At 42.2% G+C, this 26014-nt stretch overlaps 1 protein-coding gene across 1 annotated transcript in view; it reads right to left on the minus strand.

Moving 5' to 3' along the window:
• Nucleotides 1-23526, minus strand: part of akap12b (A kinase (PRKA) anchor protein 12b) — a 38282-nt gene extending 14756 nt beyond the window's left edge. The window contains exons 1-2 of the mRNA XM_017423236.3: nucleotides 23240-23526; nucleotides 6555-6630 (exon numbers count right to left, since the gene is read on the minus strand). Of these exons, the coding sequence (XP_017278725.1) occupies nucleotides 6555-6630; nucleotides 23240-23356 (193 nt within the window). The 5' untranslated portion in view covers nucleotides 23357-23526. The remainder of the gene's footprint in view (nucleotides 1-6554; nucleotides 6631-23239) is intronic.
• Nucleotides 23527-26014: the final 2488 nt, after the last annotated feature.

Here is a 26014-nt window from a genome sequence, read left to right on the forward strand (position 1 = left end):
TACCCCCCCCCCCCACACACACACACACACACACACTCACACACACTCCCCACACACTCCCCCCCTGGCTGCTGTTTGTGTCGGAGCGATGGATAAGAATGTCGGACAGGAAATGCAGCCCGTTCTTGACATCACCGTTTCCTCTTCCTTCTGCTCATTTCCTGGAATTACACTGAGCCCGACTCGGCCCGTCCGGCTGCCTTTTGTTGACAGTGCGTGACGGAGGGGATGAGACGGACCCCCCAGCTGAGACGTCTGTAGGACAACAGAACATGATGACATCAACCCCATCTCACACGCAAACCGAATGTAAGACTCAGGATGCTCTTCCCAGAGTGAGCTAATTACAAAATAAAAGCCCGAGCATTCTTTGAAGGGATGCATATCACCCGCCCCCTTTAATGTCAGAGTTTTAAATTAGATCCTATTAGTTGTAGACATTTCTGTCAAACCTTTAAAATAATCTCATGTGATATTCTGAGATGTCATACTCAGGGTATGTTTTGTGAATAACTTTCAGCTACAACCACGTCAAATTTTAGCTCAATATCTGTAAAACTGACTGAACTGTAGCCATTTTTGTGTTGGCTAATGTTGATTAGCTGTGGCGGCCATCTTGAACTGGTTTGACTCCAAAGGGTAATCAGTTGTAGCTGGACATTGGATGATTACTTCCTCAAAGTTTCGTAAAAATCCACCCAGTGGCTCATGAGATATTTCGCTAACGGACAAACAGGGTCGACTCAAACAGTTAACTCTAAAGTCTTAAGCCAAGATCTCGTGCACTGAGTCGCACTTGGAGTATGTGCTGCGAGTTAGTCTGAGCGACAAACACACCAAAGTTTATCTCAATACCTGTAAAACTGACTGAATTGTAACCATTTCTGTGTTTCCTAAGGTCAGTTAGCTGTGGCGGCCATCTTGAATCGGGCTGACTCGAAAAGGTAATCACTTGTAGACATGCATCTTCTAATTACTCCCCGAGAGTTTCATAAAAATACGTCCGGGGCTTCGTGAGATATTTTGCTAACAGACAGACACATGAACACGCACGCACAGTTATGGGCAAAAACTCTTTTGTCTGCCTTCGCCTTTTGGCAATAATGTTTGTATTTGTTGAAACAAGAACGTCTGGTTAAAAAAAACAGATTTCAGCCCAAAAGTAGCTGAAGTGATGTGCAGAAAAACCAGCTTCGGCTCCCCTCCGCCCCGTTTTACACACATGTCCATTCCCGCTAACGTGCCATTTATTCGCAGCTCAGAGTTTAAATCGGATTCTCTGACGGAATGAGACAATTCCTCATGTTTTCACTCCACTTTCAGATGCTCTGGGAGCCTGATGTCGGGAAGTCGGCTCACAGGGGAAGAGGCCAAATTTCAGGACCGACAGGAAGAAGAGAACGTTTCGTTTCTGCAGTGGCCACAGAAAAAAACAACAAAAAAAACCCCAGCCTCTTCCTGATCGATTTTTGACACCTTTCCTTTAAGAAGCACACTAACGTAACGCCGCTTTACTCTTCCAGCTCGCAGGCACAGTTGCCACCGCTCCGCTAATGAAAGGTGGGGTCGGTCGCATTCCTGCTCCGTTCTCTGGATCCGCCGAGTGCCTGAGGGAGGAGGGAGATTAGGTTCCCTGATGCCGGGAAAGATGGGAGAGGAGGAGCGCCCTGTGGAGACGGCTCGGTCCTGGAGGGGAGACGGGTCGGAGGGCCTCGGCGGGACTCGTCCTGAGATCTCCTGGTTCCAATCGAGACACCGTTTGATTTCTGTTTGGGTTTGGTGTCTGTGTAGGAACACAGCAGCGCGTTTATATGAAGTCAGTAACTGAATAACTTCAGCTGCGCAACATTTTTAAAGCAAAGAGTCAAAAAGTGTAATAATATAGTTCCCTGTAGTCTGTAAAGCTCCATACCCCCAACAACCGGGTTGCTTATTTCTACCCCTAACTGTGAGTTTTGTGGCTCTGGAGCAGAGGAGGCTGGTAGAAATGGGCTAAGCCTTCCCAACATTTACAGAAAAAAAAATTGAAGCTGTCAAAAAGCATTTAAGCTTAATCGTTTTCCATTTTAGTGACATCTGGACAAGCTCCAGCAGGAAACAGTCACAAGAAACGAGCTCGCTCGTGTGGATTTCATTCGTGTTCGCGGGGCGGAGTGATTGACAGGCGCTGATCTGCTGCTCATTTAGGCCAAAGGGCCGACGCCCTCAGTCAGTAAGACGGACGTAAGGAGACGGAAGTAAGGAGACGTACTCCGAACAGTCAAGGCTTGAGCTTCTTTTTAAACAAGGCTCAAAACAGCACGATTTGTTGAGTTTCCCAGCATCATCTGTCTGTTATTTACTGTGGTTAATAACCTGATTTCTTTCCTTCGTGTCCAGATATTGTGGTGAAAATAGGACAAAGTTGTTTCTTGTATCTCAGATGTTGGTGCTGAAATGGAACCAGCGGGCTTTTAGAGTCTACATGTCGGCCCACCCCAACATCGCTGACCAGGAGGAAAGCAGCTTCCTGAGGGATGTTGTCGGAGTTTGGGGGTCGGAGCCAGAGCTGCGTCCACAATTCTCAGGACAACACGGAGCTGGTTCTTGGTGCAGGTTGGACTCCTCGTCTCCGGTCCTGTCTCTGGTGTCCGGGGCCTTTGCTTTGGGGCTTGTGATGCGGTTCCGTCGGCGTCTTCGGGCCGGGTCCTTGAGCGTGGACTGAGGCAGTTGGCAGCCAGGATGGGGTCAGGGTTCTCAGCTGGGCTCAGCTTTAGGGACAGAGGAAGGAGGTCCGAGTGGATCCAAAACCTGAACCGTGTCACCAGAGCCTCACTGAGGGGAGGGGGCTGACCTCCTCCATGACCTCACCGCTGATGAGTGGGTAAAATGAATGGATGGATGGATTTTCAAGTATTTTCAATGTGTTAACCAAGTAATCGTTGGAAACTGCTGAACTGTTAGATGACATCCCCGCCTTCAGCAGTATTATTATTATTATTATTACAGAACTTATTAGCAGCTGATAATATCGATTATAACTGAACCACTAACTGCATCTGAAGGCCTGAGAGGCTTTCAGCCACTTTACTTTAGACTTTTCTGAAGTTTTCCTTTCAATCTTTCTTTCTCATTCTGCGTGCACACCTACAGCACAAATCAAGACTAAAACTAGTCCTCCCAGTCCCCCCCTCCAAAAGAAAACAAGACGGAGAAGCCAGGATGAGTGTCGTCAGCTGGAATGTGAAAGCAAATGTGGGCAGAAATCCAGCGGGAGCGACCCGACGGCTGGATCGCGTTATGAGCTCGAGGGCTCGCAGGCCGAGATGGGACGGAGCTTAAGCGAAGGGAGCGGTCCCCCTTCCACAGGCGTGATGAGCGCTTTTGGCAACGCAACCGTGTCGCGTCCCCAGAGCGGTCAAAACGCTTCCACATGCCAGGACGCACGGACCGGGGTGGCGTCGCCTCGTAAAACTTCACACCTTCGGCCAAAAAAAACAGACATAAAAACAGAGTACAGCTGCAGGTTTCTGCTCCATCTGCAAATTCCACAAAGTCTTGTTTGCTAAACAACACTTAATTAACCATCAGAAACCTTCAGCTGGTTCAGTAATGATGGTCTTAGCTGCAGCCGAACATCAGGCAGCTAACAGCTAACGGCTAACAGCGTGTGACCCCGGTTCAGGAGTGCTAACGTGAGGAACCTCGCCCGAGTGTTGAGCTGAAACCCAGAATATCTGTGATTATCTCCCAGCTTTACTGTACAGCAACACAATCCTTCGTGGATACACGGCCCCAGTCGGCACTTTTATTTGAAACTGTATGAAAACCCTTCATCTGTGCTGCTTTACTTTATTTTTATTTTTTTAAATAAATCTGGGATCCATCTTGTAGGGTGCGTCAGCGCCCTGGGCCAGTAAATGACGTCACCCTCAGCTGAAACCAGCAGAGCTCCAGACGAACGACCGAAGCGGAGCTGGCTGTTACCTGGGAAATGAACCTGAACAAACAGACGAGCTGCTCTCTCCTCGCAGACAGAAACCTGCCGCTTCCTTCCAGCCGGCAGGACTGATGCTCGCTGCACGGATCCAGCGTGAGGCTGCATCATTTATGGAGCTGCTCTGCTCGTCTATTTTTACCCTTCCTGGCTGGAGCTTTTTTTGCGCGGCTCTACCCTCTCCGGAGTGCCGGATCGAATCTCCACTTTCATCTAATATTTATTCAGCTCCTTTCACTCTCTGTAAAGCAGTGCACTTTAAACTCTACGTCACTTTGTGTCAAATAGTTTGAAGAATCATAATCGAGTCCAGGCGACTGCGTAAATAAATAAGCTCTTCGTTTTAGTAAAATCTAAAGCAGCTCATTTAATGTTAGGCTTTTCATTCATTTGTATTTGAAGTCTGAACTGGAGAAGCGCCCCAGGCCGACCCTGAAGCATGTTTGTCAGGCTGCTGCTGCAGCTGTTTGCTGGGCGGAGTTTCATGTCAGGGCTGGTCTCAGGACTGTAAACACAGCGCTGCACCTGACGGACAGCAGATAGCGGTCGTGTGTTTGAATACGTGTCGGCCATTTGATGTGCAGCCCATCTCTGGCTGTTATCAGGCAGATTCCTCTGCTCTTCCTGTCTCCCTCTCTGCTGTGCTGCCGTTATCAGGCAGGGCGATGGAGGAAGAGTGAAGAGCGGCGGGAACGCTCGCTGGATTTCTTTTGTTTTGTTTTTTTCGCTCTTTTATCACGTTGCGTTGCTCCTTTCCTTTCCCCTCACTCCCCTGCATTCCTTCGATCTGTGGCCTTGAAGGCCTTTCACAGCTCCTCATGTTCGCCTTTGTCTCCTGGTTTTACTCCTCGCTCGGCTGGAGGAGAAGAATGTGGACCTCTAATCAGATTTTTGTTTCTTTGGAAACACTAACAGTCCGATTCATTTCTTTCACTCATCAGCCTGATCACAACGTAATCTGTGTGGATCTGGTATTAAAGAATGCTGAGGTCATGGATTGTGTTAATCTGCACCAGTATTTTAAAAGATAGAATTATGTTGACCTAATAACAAAAGCAAGATCTTCTATAATCCCACAACAAACAGTTAAAAATTAGAAAACTGTACTTAATTAATTGTCATAGTAATGTGTGCAGATCATGGTCTGGCAGGATCTTGCTGAATTAAGTGAGACGTTCTCTGATAAAGACGTCTGGATGGATGGCAGCACAGGCTGTAGTTGGCTTTAAAAGAGCCCTTTAAATGTGCTCATCATTATTATTTATATCTATCCTAATGCACTTCCTATAACATTAATAACAAATCGAAGGGTTTCCATGATAGCGATTGTACTATTTGAAAAATACAAATAAATAAAAGCAAAAATTTGTCTCCGTTCATGTTAAAGTGACCCAGATCAGGCACTGTTCCTAGATCTTGTTCACATCATAAATGATTATTCTCTCCTTTGAATGGTGGAATTTTATTTTGCATTCTTGGATGATGTTATAACCCAGGAGTTATAACCAGGGCATCAGATACATTAAGTTTGATTAATCAAAATTTGAGGGAGTTCTCATGATTTCATGTTGGTTTTATCCTTATCTCCTGAAGTTGAATCAAACTGTCTGTTCCAGGCAACATCTCCCACTCTGTAAATGTATTATCTTGTCACACAGTTGTCTATAAAACTAAAGTTTATATATTTGCAAATGATCACATCCTGTTTTTTGAAACACTTGATGTTTTTTTTGGTGTCCTAAAATATTCTGCATTACTGATGAACCTACAGAACAAGCCCAGAGAAGCAAGTGTGTGCTCTGAGGAGCGTATCGTGTTACTCTCTGAACAGACGGAGTCACTTCATTAAAAAGCTTATTAAATAGGTTATTTGACGGAGTGGTATGTGACATATCCCTCTGTTTTAAGTAGTCTAGGGTTACTCTTTCCCTTGGGCCACATCGTATTAGGAGGTGCACAGGTTGCTTTGTGCGGGGCCCGGGTCAAGGCCTGCTAAATATTTAGGGAAGCAGTACACACCCCTGCGGCCCTCCCAGGCCGAGGGAGGCGGGACAGAAACGGAAAAGAAAATAAACAAACGGACCTTTAAAGATGTGCTGCAGGAGATGGACGCAGCGGTTTGATGGACGTTTGATATTAGGAAGGAAAAAGAAAACATAAACTTTTAACTTTGATGGTTATACTCTGCTTTTAGAAAATTACAAGACATATACAGTTAATAGCCTGATGGGTTATAGGATAAAACAGGGACTGCAGGGATTTGTGAGTCTGTGTGTGGCTTTTGAAAAGTCCATGTAGGTGTTCCCCGAATGTTTACAAATGGATTAGTTTAGGATCAACGGCGGATCATGCAGAGTCATACAGACATCTGCAGACAAGGGTTTCTCACACACGCTGAAATGCACTGAAAGCCGAGACCACACAAACAAGCTTCCACCTTCTGCTGCTGCTTAAGACACAGCGCAAAAAATCCCCAAGACAAACACACACAGACGGCCCACACTGACCGCAGGGACTGCTACCAAAGTCAAACACAGTAAATAAACAGCGCTGACAGGACGGAGACATTTTCACACACCTTCTGCCAGCGTGTTGTCCTCCGAGTGTCCATTCAGACTGGTCAAACTGGAGATTTGTCCATTCTTCTCCAAAGGCTGCGAAAAGAGAAAGAAGAAGAGCCACTGAGCATCTTGTTTTCACAAACTAATAAGTTAGCAAATTTTGTCTTTTTTTTTTCTTCTTAGCTTAGCTTAACAGAAAAAAACTAGAAAAGCTGAAAACTGTTAACAAAACCTGCTGAGTTCTCACAGCTTGTTTTATTGTTTTTACTTCATCTCCATCATGAAGCTTGAGACATTTTTAGTTGTTCACTGGTTAGCATAAAAACTGAAAACAACTGGGAAACAGTTCAAAGTTCAAATAATTCATCTAAACTTTATAAATCAAAGAGCTCAAAGTTTGTTCATATACAAGTATAACTTCTGCAGAAACATTTAACATCTGGCTTGATGAGAAATTGTAAAATGACACAAACAACTATTATAATAATGTTATTCATTTGCAACTGCTATTTTCATCAAATATCGTTAAAATATACAATCAGTCAGTTTTAGATTCAATTGCATTTCTGTAGATCATCCTTAAAAAGGCCACCATCTGTTCACACCTTTTTATTGAGATTTAATTAAGTGGGTATCCCTCACCATGAGACAACGTGTCAGACAAGTGCAAAAAGGTTTGTTTTATCACAATACCTTGTTGCATTTCTTGGCAAATGGCTTATCTGACCGTACAGAACATTTGTTTTATCCCCAATAAAACTGAACCACTCTCTCGATCTGACCTGGGCTGCTGCAGAGACAATCGAGCTTTTAATATCTTAAAAGTTTTCGGTTGATAAGTAAACAATACAATCCCTGGATCAACGCTTTTGATAGCTGACAGACCTTTTTTGGTGCAGCCTGACAGCAGGACAAAAGCAGGCAGCTCTGAGCCTTTGTGTCCCAGCCGGGAGGGGGGAGATATTCTAAGCCTCCCCACTGAGGTGCTAATATAACTAATGGACAAGTTAGGCTCCGCTCCAAGCAGCCTTGGTCAGATTAGAAAAATGACACCAAATTCTGCATATAGACGGGTTGAGTGCTGAAACAAAAGATTAGGAAAAACAAGATGGAAGCGAACTAAAGGAGGGGTAATTCGATCATCTGATGGAGGGCTGCTCGAAGCTCGCTGAGCGAGGAAACCTGCTGAAGGAGAAGAAAAGGACCTGAAAGGCACTTTATCACGCTAAGAATGTAAAGAGATGATCTGCAATATTTTCCTAACTAGAGAGTTGAACTGAAGGTGCAGCGTGAGGTCAGACGAAAACTACCACGCCAAGTTTTACAGAACCTGACGTCAATCTGAAGCAGATCGGAGCGGCTGTGAGGAAATATGTGAAATGCAGCTTTAATCCAGATGAAGAACGTGGTCTTTGGGTGTTTTTGGTATTTATTTCAGATTAAATATCTCACCGGGCTGCGAACATCGAGATGCACTGTAGTTAGAGAGAAGACCTGAAGCTGGAAGTTGAAGCCACAAAGAACAAGCGCCCCCTAGTGGCTGGCATTTCTAAGTCCCGCCCCTCCATGTAAAACAAATGGGACATTTTCCTGAATAAATGAAAAAAATACACCTCAGATTCATTTTGTCAGGTGTTGATTTTTATTGGTTAGTTCTTGCTTGCTGTTGTAGGATCCCCCCATTACGTTTAGTTGTATTGGTTTTCTTTTTGAGGCTTAATAAAAAAAAAAGTCATGTCACACTATGACTGACAGACAGCATCACAGCAGAAAAAAGAAATTGTCCAATGAGCTCTGGCTCCTTGTCAGCACTGCAGCAGGCCACCCTCTCCATTCATTATTTCAGCTGCATTTCAGTCCAGTGAACTCAAGCTTTGAATGCGCCCAACATCTGATTTGATTATATTGGACGCAGATCAGCCAAATGTCTTGGACTCCAAGTGAGCATCTAATTGTTTGTGAAAGCCAGATGAACCCACCCGGCGAGCCCGAATGAAGAAATGGAACGAGGCTCGCTGTGAGGTCATGAGCAACGCGGCCGCTCGAGTGCTCGCGGTGCCTGATCCACCCAGGAACATGATCCTCCGGTAATAACATCCCAGCTGCCACATTCTGGCACAAAGCTTACCTTAACCTGTCAGACGAGTCAACGGTCAGTTTGTCTCGGGGGCATTAACCACTCAGATAGGTTTACTTAAAACGAAATAACTGGGGTTTTTGTACTTTTAGGACCCCACAGAGACCTCTGATCAGATCTGGAGCGTGAGCCGTCAGCTGACCTCCAGACCTGCAGCGACCCCACCCTCCTCTTCTCACACATGGCCGGCATTCCTGACATTCCCTCTCCTTTTCATTGGAATTCCAAAGATCCTCCAGCACCTGACACCCCCAAATGTCCCCCCCTCCTGTCCCTCAGTTGGACTGTCACCACGTTTCTTGGACTGTCAAAGTGCTCGGGCCAATGACGCCAACAGAAAATAATTGTCTTAAAAGAGAATCTCATCAGTTCCAATCCTGACGCATTGGGGAACGGAGGCCACGTTTAATGGATGGTTCAGATATTTTAAAGTGGGAAGAAATAATATCTTATTTGTCGTAGACGTTAACTGCTCAGAAGCTTCCCGTAGAACTTGGCTTTTACTACTACCACATAAAACAAACCTGAATGTCTGACCAAGCAGTGAAGTTTACTTTAAGCTTATAAAGGCAGAAGAGAAAAACAGTTTGCATAATAAGATGACAAAGATTTGTTAGGAACTAATTTGTGACCCGAGCTGCAAACTGAAAATGACTCCATAGAGACACCATGCAGTGATCCCAGTAAGTAAAACAGAATATAACAGAATATACGCTAAGTTTTCTACTTTTCTTTAAGATTGAGCATTTTTCTCTGCCAGGAAATCCCTTCGTATAACATTTGGCTTCATTGGGAACCTTTGGGGGTTCTCCTTTTTAAAATATACGGCTGGAATTCCCGATGACCAATAAAAACCCAAGTTTTCAGAGCAGAACGCTCGTAAACAAAACCAGCTTGTTGCCAGGTGATAAATCACCAAATTTCAACAAACCACAGAACATCATGAAGCTTTCAAGAGGCAGGATTTGAAAAAATAACAACTCAGTTTTAAAAAATGTCCTCATTGTGACTCAGTTTGGCAGCACGGGTCACATTTAATTCTGACATTTTGCGCCTCTTTCCATCTCTGCTGCATTTCTTGATAAGGATTTCTTCCACTAAGATTTTACAGATAAAATGAAGTAAATTCTTGATTAGGCTCAAATAAAACTTGATCATCTCTTTTCTAAATGACAGGTATTCAGGCTAAAGACTCTTCTGTCCCACATCTATGAAGATGTCAGTAAGTGAGAGCTGCGATGGGATTAAAATAATTTCAGTGTCTGTTTCTGTGGATCTGGCGGCTCGAGTTCCTCTTTATGAGAGCTCAGACCAGAAGAGCTGAACTTTTCACTGCCAGTTCTGCATTTTTTTGACGTCTGCCTGGTCACCATGGTCTGCCACAGTGACCTGAAGTCAGACTTCCTTCTGGAAAATAACAAATACGAGGAGCGAAATGGTCACACAACAAAACATCTGATTGAAAAAATAAATAAATAAATAAATAACAGGATGGATGAAAAGACAGACTGGTTGTTGGTGTGATCAGATTTCATTTAACCTCGTAGAAAACTGTAAAATGGTCAAAATTTAACCATAAAAGTTCAAAATGAACCTCCCCTCCCCTCTCCTTCTCTTAACTTCAGTGTTTATCAGGCTCTCAGCTCTGTCAGTCGATATGTCTGCGCTTTAAAGACTTTTAAATAAATACTCCTGAGGGTTACTCCTCTCAGAGTGGGTCATCAGAACAAGTAAAACTAAACCTTCATGTGGTTTAAAAACCACGTAGAGTGGAAACGTTTCCAGTTGAAGGTGATGTTTTTTCCCGTGTCTGAGTTCATTTCTCTGTTGTGTTAGCAAAATATCTGGACACATTTTAATGAAACACTGAGGAGGTAATTATTGGATGGACATCTACAACTCACTAACGTCTGGAGCCGCCCTAATTCAAGATGGCCGTTGCAGCTAAAACCTTTAGGTTTTCTTCTTTTCTGTCTTCCTGTGATCTTTTGTTTGAATCAGTCCCACTTTCAGCTCAACTTCCTCTGCCGCCCTCATTTACCTCCCGGGACGACCTGCTGTTTTCTGATTCCCCTCACAAATCCCGGCCGAGGAGATTTATCTCCGTTAAACCAAACATCACCGGAGGAGCTGGTTGATGGAAAAAGCTCTGGGGTAACACGGATGGGAGAAGCCATCTTTATGTTCAGAGGAGTTTAAGTGAAGAACACATGATCTTTGTTTAAAACTTTGGCATGCAAGATGGCGGGCGATCTGCATTCCTTCAAGGACTGCTGGCTTTTCATCATTAGGATGGGTTTGGAAGGCCGGTTGTTTTAAAGTTTAACGGTGATTTGAAGTGAATACGTTTGATAATCCCTAAAAAACAAGTAAATATCACAAACTGGGAGCTAATGTTTTCCTTCTTATCTCTAAACCATCACTGTAACAACCAAGCAGAACCATGGAACATGGGTGTTTTTAATCGTAGGAGAGCGTGTTTACTTCATCGATGCTCCAGCCTCGCTCACAGATCCTGGTCTGCAGCTGGCGTGGCGAATCGCACACGTGTCGCAGTCCGGTAACATCAGATATCATGTTGGGGGGCGGTCACACACGGACGTGCACATGGAAGCGAGCCCGCCGCAGGAGGTAACAAGCTTGAAGACTTTCAGCAGCGTAGTATCTTTCTGTGACAGTTAACCTCCTGACCTCTGACCTCGAAGGTGTGGATAAAGTTTGAGAGCAGACGAAAGAAAGATGACAGCTTTGGTGGAGTGTGTGTGTGTGTGTGTGTGTGTGTGTGTGTGGGTGTGTGTGGGTGGGTCGGGGCTGTCTGGGAGAACTGGGAGTCTGGGGAAATGGAAAGAAATGAGGTGAAGGAGGAGTGAGGAAAGGAAAAGCTTCTTCTGCTTTTCTTTCAGGTAGGTTTTCAGGTGGGTAGTCAGGGCTCACCGTCATGTCCATTGCCCCCACACACTCCCCCCCCACCCACCTCTTCATGCCTCTTCACCCCTGCTAGCCTCAAGTCTATTATCCCTGACCCCAACATTCACTACATACCAAAGATCAAAGACAGACAAGACCCCTGAAGAACACTCTCACTGTTTCCACAACCCATTACCTCTGCTCAGGTGCTCCAACGGAGACTACCTGCCCCTGTGTGTGTGTGTGTGTCTCAGCACAGTACCCACATGCGCTTCAAATGTACAACAACGTGTAAATTCTTACTTTTTCTCCTCCTTTCTGTTGCAGTTCTCTCATCTGTACTCAGAGCAGGTTTGTCAGTGCGACTTCATTCAGAGGTTTACAAGAAAAGAGGTTATCTAGAGCCGATTAGCAAAACCGTCCTGCCACACGACTCAAAGCTGAGACTGTCTCTAAAGGTGGTGTCTCACCGGGCTGCTTGGTGAACAGCTTCCCTGAGTCTACAGAACGTCTCGTAACGTTTCTGAGGCTTTTCGATTCCTTTATGTTGAGTCGCAGAGGCTCGCAGTCTTGTCACAAAAAATTTGAACATTTCCTCTTCAAGTAGTCACAGAGTCGTAGCTGGTGTCTCGAACCCGTCTAGATTTGTCGCGGGCGTCTCCAACTCATCTCAAAAGAGCAAGAGCTGCTTTTTGACACCAGCACACGAGCTCCACTTTATCAGAACACATGTTCAGGTCTGAAATCCACACCAAAGATAAATAAAAGTAGATTAAATCATAAACGTGAAGTGGGAACACAGCGAGTCGAGGAGGGTGATATGTGGGCAGAGGTAGGAAACAAAATAACCGCTCAGCCTAGAATACAGCTGTGCAACGCGTGCATGCAAGTGGAATTTTCTGAAAATGGCCGCTCAAAACGGTGAACAGTTCGTTTATCACTTGGTTGTAAACACTCAAGAATCCAGTGAGACCACAACAGAAAGTTGTGCTTTTTTTTTGTCAATATTGAGTCAAAATTTGAGTCACCAACACACAGCCCAGGGGGACACCTTAAACTGCCTCTGGTTGGTCAGGAGTCACCAACCGAGCTGACCCGTGGCAACGTGAGCTTTCAGAAATGAAGCCAGAGCAGCAGAACCATGCGGTTCATTTTTGTGGAGCGGTAAGGATAAGATTTGCTTCAACACGTCTCATTCTTAATCCTGTGCCCGGCTGGCTGCAGACCGTCCGCCATCACTACGACACCCGATCACCTCGTCACGCGGCTCAGAGGCGTAACAGCAGCGAGGTGACTTCTCTTCAGTTGACTCGCCCCTCAGTTTGAAGGGTTTGGTTAAACGAATTTGTGTTAAAATATTGTAAAGAAATGTAAAACGGGACGTTCTCATCCCTGTTTACCCTCAGCAGAAGTACTGGGAAAGGTTGTTCAGTCAATTTAAAAAAATTTTAAAATAATATTGTACCCAAAATAAATCCTTTCTTACCATGCAGGTAGCTTTGCTGCATGAGAGGATATATTCACAACACATTGTGGTGATATTTCAGCAGGAGCCAGCTGCCGTGTGAGTTGTGCACCTTGAGTACTGAAATATCATTAGACCTATTGTGTGAGCTGAATGTAAATAAAGGATCTGCAGCAGCTTATTAAATGAAAAACTGTGGTTAGAAAAACAAGACAGACAGGAGTTGACCTTCAAACTGCATCCTCCTGATTAATTTGCATTTAAACAATTAGATTTTCTTCACTATTACAAGGTTTAAAAAGGAAATAATAAAAAAAAAGGAAATATTGTTGTTGTGACCCTGATATGTCTCAGTCCTGGAAACTGTTCTGTGTGACTGTCAGCTGTATTTAATTTCCGGAGAAATAAAATTGTTGAATTAAAGAAGAAGGGGACAGAAACAATCTGCTGAACTCGAGGCTTTGTGTCATGGTGCATGTTGGGGTCAAAGACTGAGACCAAGTCAGAAAATTCAACAAACCGAACCACAGAGTGACAAAAAACCCCTTCAGACCTGTCTGTCCTCATCCACCTTAAACTTTGACCCTGAGTCTCTTTACCTCCCACATTTTGTGTGTTTTTAATCGCCCCCCATCCCGTCTCCATCTGTTACACTTGAACAGTAAACTGAGCCAAACAACAACAACAATAACAACAGCAACAGCAGCAGCGAAGACCCCCCAGGACAAGATCAGAATCAGGCCACGCCAGGTCCGACCGCTCTAACCCGGTTGAAACAATAAATCCGGGCTCTCCGCTGACCCCACACGAAACTCTAAATATCTCTGAGCTCCGATAAGCATCTGAGCTCACAGCCTGACATGTGAGAGAAGAAGATATCCAGGAAGAGACTGTTTCAGACACCGCGAACACGCTTTTCATTACCCAAAAACTGAAAGCAGACTGTGTTATTTTTATGGCATCGGGCCTCAAAATTATTGCTATATTAATGGGAGCAAAGGTTCTGGAACAAAGAAGACACTCAGAGTCAAATATATCACTTAAGAACGTCACGACTTTTGGTTATTTAGTGCTGATATTTGTCTTGATCAATAAAGAGGTTATTATATTTATTAAAACGTCAGCAGATGTTTACTGATGAAGCCTGAAAGTGGACATTAAAGCAAGATTAAGTCGGTTGATGATGAATCTAATGAGAACAAACTGGTCCTATCTGAGTATAATAAAGTGTGTGAGAGTTTGTAATATATTGAGACTGCAGTTCTTCTCTTCAACTGTAGGTGTCACTACTGAGAAAATCTGTCAGCGGTCAACGGGGATGAAAACTGCACCTTACGACATAAAAATCAGCACTTTTTCTCAAATTCACAGCAAATTTAGCTTTTTTTCTGACAACTATGACGACCTCAATCAGTTCTGATTAAATGCTAAATGCTAACCCATCCCTCCTGGATATGGAGGGGCAGAAAAACTAAAGTACGCAAAACGTTTTAGCGTGAATTTTTCGCAAGTAAAACGGAGGCCGTTTTAAGTCGACATCATTTGTGATCGGCTCATCAAAGACAATTAAACAGATCTACTCCATATATGAGTCAAAATGTTAAGAAGAAGATGTTTTTAGTTGTGATGTATACACAATCGATCATAGAGAATCTCTCAAACTTTGTATAAAAAGGGAATCGTGTTCTCTTTAAAAAAATAAAACCATATTTGCTTTAAAAAGGTAGCAGTGGTCGGCTGGCTTGCAAAGCTGTTTCTGTCTTTTTGCTAAATCAGCATTGGGAGGTAAAGTTCACTGAACCAGCTGATATTTTTAGTTTGTAACATCGGATCACTGCTTCAACTAAACAACACAAAGGTGTAAGATTACACAGAGATACGAGATGAATAATTTATTTGACACAGAAGGAAACTTAATATTTTATTTATTATTTAGGTATAGATTTTGTTTTACATTTACTGTCTTTAGATATCTGAAAGGGAAGAGAGTCAAAGAACGGGCGCTTTTCTTGTCCGGTTTTTGCAGAAAACATAGTTTGCTCAGATCTTTTTGTTGGAGGGCTTCAGCTATGTGAATTCTCCTGATTATGGAAAATATTTAAACCAGCAGACTCGCTCACTGAGTCACAAACTACCAGCAACAAAGCTGTAAATTACACCTGTTTCCACTCATTTGAACCCACTGTTTGCTGTTTATTGGACACACACCATGACTCTAACCACTCCTCACTACGACGCTGCTTTCCTCCACCCAACCTGAGACGTAGTAACGGTAAGATTGGAGACTTTTCGCTCCTGAACGAGCTCAGACTGAAGACCAGATAATTTACTGTCAGGAGAGGAAACTGACAGCAGCCGATTTGGATCATTTCCTCACACCCACGTCTCCGTAGGGGTCAAAGTCGGTCAATAATTTCAGATATCATGGCTCGTCAGCTGGCTCCTTGCTTTAACATAGGTTGCATTCAGTTTCCGAACCACCGGATTAAGTAACGGAATAAATATGTTCAATTAAAGAAGTTGTAGATGCAAGTCCTTCCTCTGTTAATGCTCTTTATTTGTCTTCCAACATGGCGGAGCCTAATGAAGCGACTCCCTCATCAGGATAAACAACAACAAAGCTACACAATGCAACAGCGTCCTCTGAATTAAATGTGAAAACCAACCATCAGCTTGCGTTTTACTTCCTGTAAAGTATGCGGCCTGAGTGTGGCTGTGAGGACCTCTTGGTGAGAAAGCAGCTGAAGGGAAGCTGTGACTCATTGTTCGTCCTTCAAACGCTCCCATCGCAGCCGAACACACGCGCTCACGCATCGTGCCTCGTGCCCGAGCTGCATCAGGACCAGAGGATGTGAAAAATGGATGAACGACAAAGAGCAGCACAGACGGAGGAAAACTGAGGATGTTTCTGTGAACAGATTGGGATAAAAGCTGAATGTTTGTAGGGCTGACGGGCGGGGTGGTGCAGAGGGAGGTGGTGCAGATGAACATTTAACAAACGCACACAGGCTCATGTTAGAAGAGTTAAAAAATAACAAGAATCATTGTCAGTTTAGCTACTTTTAGCTTTTAACTAGTGTTTTGCTCTTTTTAGCTAGCCTCTGCTGCATTTAACTTTTAGCAAACCATAATTTAGCTAGCCTTTTCCTACTCTTGGTTTCCAGCTTCTGTTTAGCTCCATTTAGTTAGCTTTTTTTGCGGCTTTTAGTGAACTTTTTGCTACTTTTAGCATCTAGCTACAATTTTGTTACTTTTAGCTAACATTTTGCTAGTTTTAGCTCTTAGCTTGTAATTTGTTACTTAAGATTCTGTTCTGCTTTGTTTAGCTTTTAGCTCGTGTTCAGCTTCTTTTAGCTTTAAGGCCTCAGTGTCAGCTTCTTCAGCCCACGTCAGCAGTCACTCAGCTCTCAGCGTAATCTGGGTCTGAACTTTATTTAAAGAAATAAAAAGTTGTCCGATTTAACAAACAAACAGCTCTGATTAGACAGAAATCCCTGTTTTCACCTAAAAATAAAGAACAAAGTGTGTTTTTCATTAATCTTTTAATTCAAATACAGAACATTTCATTATTTTAAGGGACAAGTGGCAACTTTAGTATATTTCAGAAAAGAACTTTTGTTTCTTTACTGCTTCAAATAAATTAAGAGTCATTTGAAAATCTGAAACTAGTAGAATCTGTTCCTTGAGTTTAAATGATTTAAAAAACAAAAAAACCCTGAATTATTTCATTTTAGTTGCAGTGTAAACAGTGTAAACATGTTTCAGTCCAATCAGGCTGGGCTAATGAGCTGGAAACGCTGCACAAAAAAACAAAAAAACAAAAAGCTGTTTATAGAAGGATTCTTACGTAATATTTGGTTTTTGATGTTTTCCTGTTGATTCATTATTAGAGCAGGCTGGAAGTGAGGGACAGAAACAAAAGATTTTTCTGTTTTTACTGCAGCTGGCAGCGATTCTGAGAGAAGCTGACCCAAAGACGGGCTGATTAGCAGAGAAAGACACTTCCTGTTTGTCTCAAACTACAGAAACAAACAAACTTTACAGACGGCATGATTTACCTTCTGAGAACTGTACGTACAGCACACCTATTATTAATAAATATCACAGATGCTGGACTACTTACAGACCTACACTACTCCAAAAACTGAGACTTCCTGCTGCATTTCACAAACAAGCTGAGCTTCTGGTGCAGCGTGGCTTCAGGTTTTATGTTAGAATGTGTGAATGGAGAAAAAAATACAAGAGTAATCCAGAGCTTTAGTTCCTAAAACCAGGGTCAGGACCCCATTTTCTTACATATGTTTATTTATGATTAAACTACTTCTGAATACTTTGTGCCAGTTTATCCATTCATTTATCAAAACATTCAGCTCGATCAGAAATAGTTGTAGTATTTATAACATGTATACTTTTTGAGTTATTTAACTTAAATTACAAATTTCTTCCCCATAGATGTACAATGAGATCTCTTATGGTCTCTGTTTTTGTCTCCTTATGCTCCATTTAGCTTTTAGCTACAGTTTTTCTAATAATAGGTCATAGCTACACTTTTGCTACATCTCCCTTTTAGCTACGGTTTTGCTAATTTTTTACCTTTTAGCTCATGTTTTGCTACTTTTAGCTTTTAATAAACATTGCTACTGATTTTAGCCACAGCTTTGCTGATCTGAGCTTCTGTTCTGCTTGTTTTAACTTCGACAAATCAGTCAAAAGTTCCCTCTTCAACAGATTTCAGTGAAGTCATTCAGCACTCAGCAATACCATTTCTCTTAGTTAGTCACAAATCTCTCCCATTGATTTGTTTTTTTTGTACGTCAACGTTTGGGACCAAGTGGTTCAGACGGAGTCGTAGATGTTCTTGGGGTTTGTTGCAGTGGAAGCCCCGCCCTCCCCCTCATCATGCTTGAATTATTATTCAGTTTTTTGTTTTTTTTTTACGACTGTAAGGCAAAAACATTTGTTAGGTGGAGCACAATCTGTCTTCTATAAACTCCACGTCATTAATGGAATGAGCTTCACCATCAGCCTTTTTGCTCTAAATTTAATTAGATTTTTGAAACTCTGTGAACCCGAAGAAAGACGACGGTCCAGGCAGCTGGAGCTCAACAAGATGAGGGTTTTAGATTGTTTTTGTCAGTTTAAAGGTTAGAGGAGGCAGATAAACAGGAAAGACTGAGGTTTCTTATTGTGGTTTTGTGTTACTCTTATTTATGTTTATGGAAGCTGTTTATAGTGCTTAGTTTACATATGAGAAATGTCACAATATATCATGTTTTTGTGCTAACACAGCAGCAGATGTTTTTTTTTTTCTTATTCAAAAAAAGAAACTCTCTGTTGGTGGCCACAGCTGGAAACAACAGGTTGTAAAAATAATTTACTGTATTTTTACATGTTGGCTTCACAGATTTGTGATCTGTTCGGTTCGGGGGTCCCGTTTCGCCCCTGTCAACGCCCACAGCTCCCACCGCACAGAGGCCACTCTTTCTTCTTTACCTGAGCCCGTTTTTCACTCAGCTTCTGTCATCGGCGTCCTTTTAAATCAGGCAGGAGAGCGAACTCTGGGAACAATCGGCTGATTCATCTGCCTTTGTGTCACGCTGTCGGGCCTCTCTATAACTCTCTCTTTCTGTCTCAAGTCTTTTTTTCTCTCCCCCCCCTCTGTCTCCCTGGGATGTACACTTGTCCGCTCTTCCCTTGCCCACCCGAAAACCAGGGCTTCGCTCCCTCCGCTGCTGTTTGAACACTCAGGGGCTCCTGGCTGCTCCCCATCCGGGGCCCATCCTCAATGGGTCTTCTGTCCGGCCCTCCTGCCCCCCTCCTCTGTTAAACAGGATAATCAGAGCCGGAGCTGCTTCTGATCAGCCGCAGCTCATTATACAGGAACGTACAAGCTTTAATCAGCACACATTTCTTTCCATAACATGGTGTCGGATCATTGGAGTCACCCGCTGCAGCTATTGTGACGACTGGAGGACCTGACATGTGATTCAGGTCAGATTACTTTAAAAAATGAGCGGCTGAGCGCAAGTCAAGCAGGAGTATCCAAACTCGCCGGGAGACAAACTAGTTTCACCTCAGACGCTGTGCTACAGAGCTTTTCAAGTTGGGTTCTGAGGAAAGTTTATGAAAAATCAACACCTTACTTGTCAAAGACAGCAATTTGGACAACATTAGTTAAAAGAAATATAGATTAGTTTGACTGAACTGATGAGCTACTGCCAGCTCAAATCAGGGCTGAGTGCTTTGCTGCCATTTTGAAACAACTCCAATTTAAAATAAATTGATAACGACTTTATAAATCCTAAAACCAGTTAAGTTTTACATTCCATGGTTATTTTAACATGACTGTTATGATATTCCTGCCACGACTGTCCCAGACGGCACTGGAAGTGTTACAGCTAGCTGCTGCCGACACTTTTTTTACTTTTCCATTTAGCCATTTAGCTGTGGCGGCAGTGTAAAGGTTTATAAAATCAGGTTTGCACGATCCGCTTTAAGTTGAAGTTGTGTATGTGCCACAAAGGTTACAAAATATGAATTTGTCGTTGGTAAAATAAAGAAATGTCTGCCCTGACCACCTCTTGGACAGCCCTTCTCGCGCTCTGAGTTGTGATGATTTTTTTTTTTAGCACTTGTGAGGTTTGAGGACACGGCGAGGTATGAGGGAGGCGTGTCATGATGGTGGAGAGACAGAGAGACATTTCTAAAATTCCTCTGCGGAGTGAGGAGGATATTTATCGACTGCGTATCAAGCCAGAGCGCTCCGGCCGCATCAACCAAGCACGCACCGTCACCATCTGACCACAGACCCTTCCCACTTCCTGGCCCCAAAAAACACACCAGAACGCACAACTGTACTTGAACACACTGTGCCATCTTTACGGACTTGTTTTCAGCCTTTAAACGGGTTAGGTTTATTTTGGTTTGAGGACACAGTTTTCACCTCGTGTAGCTGAATCTTACAGAAGAGGGACGGCACAGTTGGCTCTGCAGGTTTTTCTGCTCGGCCCCTCCTCTCTGCACGGGATGGTGTAAAAATAAAACGCTTCATCTCACAGTCAAGGTCGAGTTTCTCTTCTCTACGTGTTAATGACTTCTCAGGTCGGTTCCAGTGAAAAGCAAAAGCTGTTAAACTCTCAAAAACAACTGAAATGCAAAGGCTTGCATTAAACAAAAGTCGGATTTTCAAGAATTGGTTTAAGATTGCAACTGGAAACCGTTTCTATAAATACTTTATTCATACAACGAAACACAGGTGCACATTTCAGGAGGAACAGAAAGAAGATTTGAGTTTTTTTGTGTTCATTTGTTTTGTTTCTATCTGGGATGTCATCCCAAATGGATCCCATGAGTTTAACTTTAAAACCTAAATGCTATTTTTTTCACTAAATCTAGTATTTATTTTGGAAAAAATATGAAAAATATAATAGCTTGGTCTATTGAGAGAAACATTTATACTTTGGGGAGTTTTGTCATATCTTAATAACATAAAAAGGAGGTGTGTGCACATTTAAATGTGTGTTTAAATGTCCTGTGAGAAAACTCTTTTCTTCCTGTCACTTTTGTGCCCAATGTGTTTCTGACGGAAGGTTTTATTTGCTGAGTTCTGCTGCTGTTCCACCTGGAAAGGGGAGTTTGTTCCAGCGAATCATTGGTGCTATTTGCTTCGTAAATAAGATGCAGTAAAAAAAAGCTGCGCTAAATGTGGACATTTTTTAAGAGTACACTTCAAAACAGAAGGATGTGATTAATATCAGGGTTTTCTCACTTAAAATGAACTGCTGTAAAGTCTAGTTTGATGTCTACTGACACATTACATTCAGTATTACTGCCCTTAAATAGTCCTGAAAAATCACAAAAATACCATCAAACTTCTTTGTTAAAATATTTTATCGTCTCTACAGACATACTAACATCCAGTTTGGTGTAGTTTTATGTATTACGTTTGGTATTATTGTTGATCCTAAAGACTAAAACTAGTTCTACGTGTTGTTTATGAACATATTGACATAGTATCTGTTTACGTGGAAGTAAACACAACTCTTTGTGACTTTAAATTAGGAGCCAAGAGGTTGTTGTAAGCTTATGAGTGGGGTATTCAGCCTGAATGTACATAGTTCCTCATTTAATAAGATCCACAGAAGCTCCAAAGTTGGTATTTTTATTTATTAGGTGTGTGGTTTAGGTAAACCAAAGCTAAATGCGATACAGAACTTGAGCAGAAGCCAAAAATGGCCTTTACTCCGTCTAGGAACAAACTCCTGTGCAAAAAAATCATGTTAAGAGTTAAAACAAGATCTTATTTTTCAACTATTTACCCAAAATTCTCGCGTTTTGGTTGCTAAATTCCAACTGGAAACAAACAACACAACGATCTCTGGGATCAACAAGCTGCGACACGCTGCCAGTGACGAAACACTGGTCCTAACGTGCGGTCTTTATCACCCATCACATCTGACAGTAAAACAGTCAAAAGCACAAATACGGTTTATCTGAACGATCTGGGGCCAGCTGCAAAATTCCTGTGAAAACACTCCTTCCATATTGATGCCTGTGATAGGAGTTTAAGGCTCAACAGGAGGAAGAAAAAACCGCCACACAGATTAGGTCCCAAAAAACTTGAGCAAAAAAAAAAAAAACAACAACAAGGAAAAGAACAAGTACGATCAGAAGAGGCTACGATTGAAATCTTCCAAAAATGTTGATGTTTGAGTGCTTTCTGTTCTCCTGACTCTCTGGTGGCCTTTCAGCAGAAGAGACAGGCAACAAAAATTGACCCGCCGACCTTAACAGCATCAAACAGTCAGTAAATCTCAACAGGTTAGGTGAGGCATAAAAGTGCAGGTGGTGTTTACTGAATCGAGGAGCAGAGGGTGTGAACACATTAAAGCCATAGTTCAGATCCACTGAAAGGTTAAGAACAATTAATATCTTACTGTTATAGATAACTCTTTGAATGGCCTCAGTTTGGAGAAATGAACTTTGGAAATGACCAGATTGACAAGCTGAAAGTTCAGGGACTGCTTCCATTTTGAAGCAACTTCATAATCAAAGATTTCCTTGTGGTTCATGCAAATACTGTTTTATAAACCTTTACAGTTTCCTGTTACATGGTTAATCAACAGAACTATTAACACGCAGCTATTAGCTTGTCAGTTCAGTCAGAATTAAACCTGTTTTCTCCAAACTGAGGCTGTATAAAGAGCCATCTGCAGCAGGTAAGATATTAAACGTCCATAACCATTCCACATAACCCCACTTTAAAAGATGTGAACTGTTGCTTTATCATGTGATCAATGAGGTGGTCCTCTCCAGGGGAAAACACTTGATTCAGTCCGGGAGTGGACTTTAAACAACAAGCCAATAAGTGTTGCAGCCAGCAGTGACTTATAATTGATTCCTCCTTTCAGTTACATCAAGTAAAACCTCAACATTCAGATTTTTATTCCTCTTAAATAAAAGGATTTGTTACTTTCTTTTTTCACCTTTGGGTCAGACTTTTGTGTTTGACAAGAACATAACATTACAAAAACATCATTATACCATGTTTATAATAATAAACTTTAAAAAATCTGTGACATCTGAACAAGATGGGGACTAAAACACATAAGTCTACATAACTGAACTTTAAGAAGATTTAAAGCTCTAAATGATGCCTGAAGGAATTATTGCACAATCTCACCTAATTAAATTTCTAATATATTAGTTAAGGTTATTTAAAAGATAAGTTTGGGGCTTCAATGTATTTGCTTTGACGTGGAAAGCAATGAAGAAGTTTGAGTGCTGCTACATCAGAGGAGCAAAGTCACCTATATAAGAGGCTGTTTTTATCCCAGCTGTGCTCCACTTTATTTCTGCTTATTTTAAGGCTGTTTGTAGATTCAAGTCAGAAATAAGAGTCTGCTGGTTTCCCCAGATGTCTCAGAGCCTCTGTGGGCTGCCTGGCCGTAAATCGGCCTGGCTGCTGGCTGGTTTTATTACTGCGGGACTGCAGACGAGTCGAGCCATTACTCAGCAAAAAAAAACCCTGCTCACATGGAGCTCTGCGGCACATCTCTGAAGGCACGCAGGTGGTGCTTTGACGGGATGGAAAGTGGGTTTGAAAACATGAAATGCACAGTTTGGTTCGTCCTGTGCAGAAGAGGAGGAAGAGGGTGTTTAATGTTAAAGGGGGGGTTGAAACAAAGCTGTACCTTGGCGTCCTGGAGCCCCTTCACCTCTGCGCTCAGCTCCCCGCCGGAGGCTGACGCTGACGCAGACGCATCCTCCTGGCTCTTCCCGTCCCGCTGCGATGAGTTCTGTGCTCCCATGGCGATGGACAAACTACGGCGAATATCAACTCTTCTTGCTCGGAAATTCCTTCCAAAAAAAATTAAAAATAAATCTAAAGAAAAAGCCGAAAGCAGCAAGGACCGGCTGCACCGCTGCGCGCTGCGGGGCTGAGGATCCGAAGAAGTGAGCCGTGAGGTGGAGCTCCGCCCCGGGGTGGCTTGGATCTGGACTGATGGGGGCTGAGGAGGACCACCAAAAACTCCCCGCACCTCCTCCTCCTCCTCCTCCACCTCCACCAGCTCCAGTCAGAGGAAGATTTGGGAGGAAAATCTGCAAAGTCATGAAAAACACCTGAAGGCTGAATGAGATGAAAGAAGCTGAAAGATGTTAAAAACAAACAAAACAGAAGCTAAAACAGGAAGAACATCAGCTCAAACAATCAAAACACAAGCTAAAATGAACAGCTTAAACCTAAAATGAGCTAATCTGTAGCTAAAGGCAGACATGATCAAAAAGGTAGGAAAAGACTCAGATAAGCAAAACTGTAGCTAAAACAAGCCAAGCTGCAGCTGCACACTAAAATTAGCTAAATGGTAGCTAAAAGCAAAAATTAGCAAAACTGAAGCTACAATCAGTAGCTCAAATTAGCCAAAACTGTCGCTACGTAGAAAAATTAGCTAAACAATAGCTAAAATCAACAAAACTGTAGCTAAAAAAAGAATGAGCTAAAAACAAAAAGCTAGCAAAACAGTAGATAAAATTAGTCAAACAGTAGCTATACATTAAAATGAGCTACATAGTAGCTAAAAGTTAAAATGAGCTAAACCATACCTTAAACCCCAAATTAGCTCATTTGTAGTCAAAAGCAAAACAGTAGGAAAAAGCACAAACTATAGGTGTATACTAAATGAAACTAAATAGTAGCTAAAAGTTTATGTTTAGTAAATTGTAGCTTAAACCTAAAATAATTTATAGAATTAATATTTTCAGCAGCAACATCAGAACAGATAAACCTTCAGGAACTTGTATTATACAAACAGCAGCACATGACATAAGGTGCATAAATACTTTTAAGTCCGCAGATTTTAAAGTTGTTTTATCATCTTTAATCTTATTTATCCCCCGGTTTAAAAAGAAAAGAAGTAACTTCTGCTTCTTCATGCTGATCTGCAGAAAAGTGATCAATAAATGCTTTTTGCTTCAAGGGTTGTGCGTTCACGTGAGACGTGAAATTAAAACACTTGCATTTGAGCTGGCTCGTCAGAGTTTAGGTGAATTTAAATCCAGACTCAAACAGCTCCTCGTGGACCTGCACTGCTGACAGGATGAGAATCACACACAGGAAAATCTAATTTAAACAAACGCTAATGAAGTTATGATCATACGAACTGTGGTACTAATGAGACGTCAGGAAACACAAAGTACGGAGGAGGAACTCTGTGTTCCACGTGTTTTATTACCAGACGTGTTCAATCTGCTGATCTTTACGTAAAATAGAACAAAATAAAGCTTTTTTAGTCCCTTTAGCAGGAAAAAAAAATCACATTGTTGCAACAGCAAATACTGATCAACATGAAATAAGTAAAAAAGGCACAAAATAGATTAAAATTAAATTAAATAACTATATTAGAACTACCAAACCACTTTGTTTTCACTCTGAGAAAAAGAACATGTGATTCATTTAATATAATGAAAACTCTACTTTAGTTCCAAAATTTCCCCCATTGAAATACATTGATACTCCTTCAAAATAAGACTAAGATACAAATAATGAGATTTCCTTCTAAATATGTTTGTTATACAGAGGGTTTTATAATTATCTAACAATGGTAATAAATACAGGATTTAACTTCTAGGATGTTTGGAGGTAAGGTCAACATTTTCATCTCTCCTGTTCTGAGTTCTGGTCCACGAGACGGGCCTGAATGAAGGCCAGTGAGAGGAAGAACTCAACAACTAAGAAGACTTTCAGAATAAAACAGAAAATGGTGAAAATTACAAACTGAACACGAAACTGAAGTTCCCAGAAGCAAAACTACACGAAACACGAGAACTAGGAGTAAAAAAATAAAGGAACAGAAAGAAGAAAATTAAACGGTTCCTGTGCTGAAACCCGACGATCCGGTTCGTCTTGAAGCGATCGGATCAGAACTTCTGTGAAAACGTGATGAACAGTTAATATCTTACCTGCTGCAGATAACTTTTCAAACCACCTCAGTTTTGACAAACAGGCTTTGTTTTGAGCTAACGTCTAGTCAGAGCGAGGTCAAAACCAAACTCCAAACGTTCTCAGCAACAACAGACCCAGGATCAGATGCAGAACTGACTGATTTCATTCATCCACTCACAACATTAAACCTTTACTTCATTAATAGACATTTTACTCTCAAGCCTAATTAGATTAATCCCATGTAATCATTTTAAATGAACGATTTTTGTCGCCTCTCATGTCTGGAACAAAATGCTTTTTAACAAATAGTGATTTTTTTCATAATTAAGAGACAATCTTTGTGACACTAAAGGATCTCAGACGAACATTTAGTGCTAATTCCAGCTGCTTTAAAATTAAAGAATAACTCAAAGACTTCCCAGCTGAGACAATGAAGCTCGTTTGGACCGTCTGCAGCAGATCAATGTGTTGGTAAATGACCTTCAGGCTGCTGATGGCGTCTGGAGGAGGAGGAGGAAGGAGGTTC

The sequence above is a fragment of the Kryptolebias marmoratus genome, linkage group LG19, assembly GCF_001649575.2.
Source record: "Kryptolebias marmoratus isolate JLee-2015 linkage group LG19, ASM164957v2, whole genome shotgun sequence".
Lineage (NCBI taxonomy): Eukaryota > Metazoa > Chordata > Actinopteri > Cyprinodontiformes > Rivulidae > Kryptolebias > Kryptolebias marmoratus.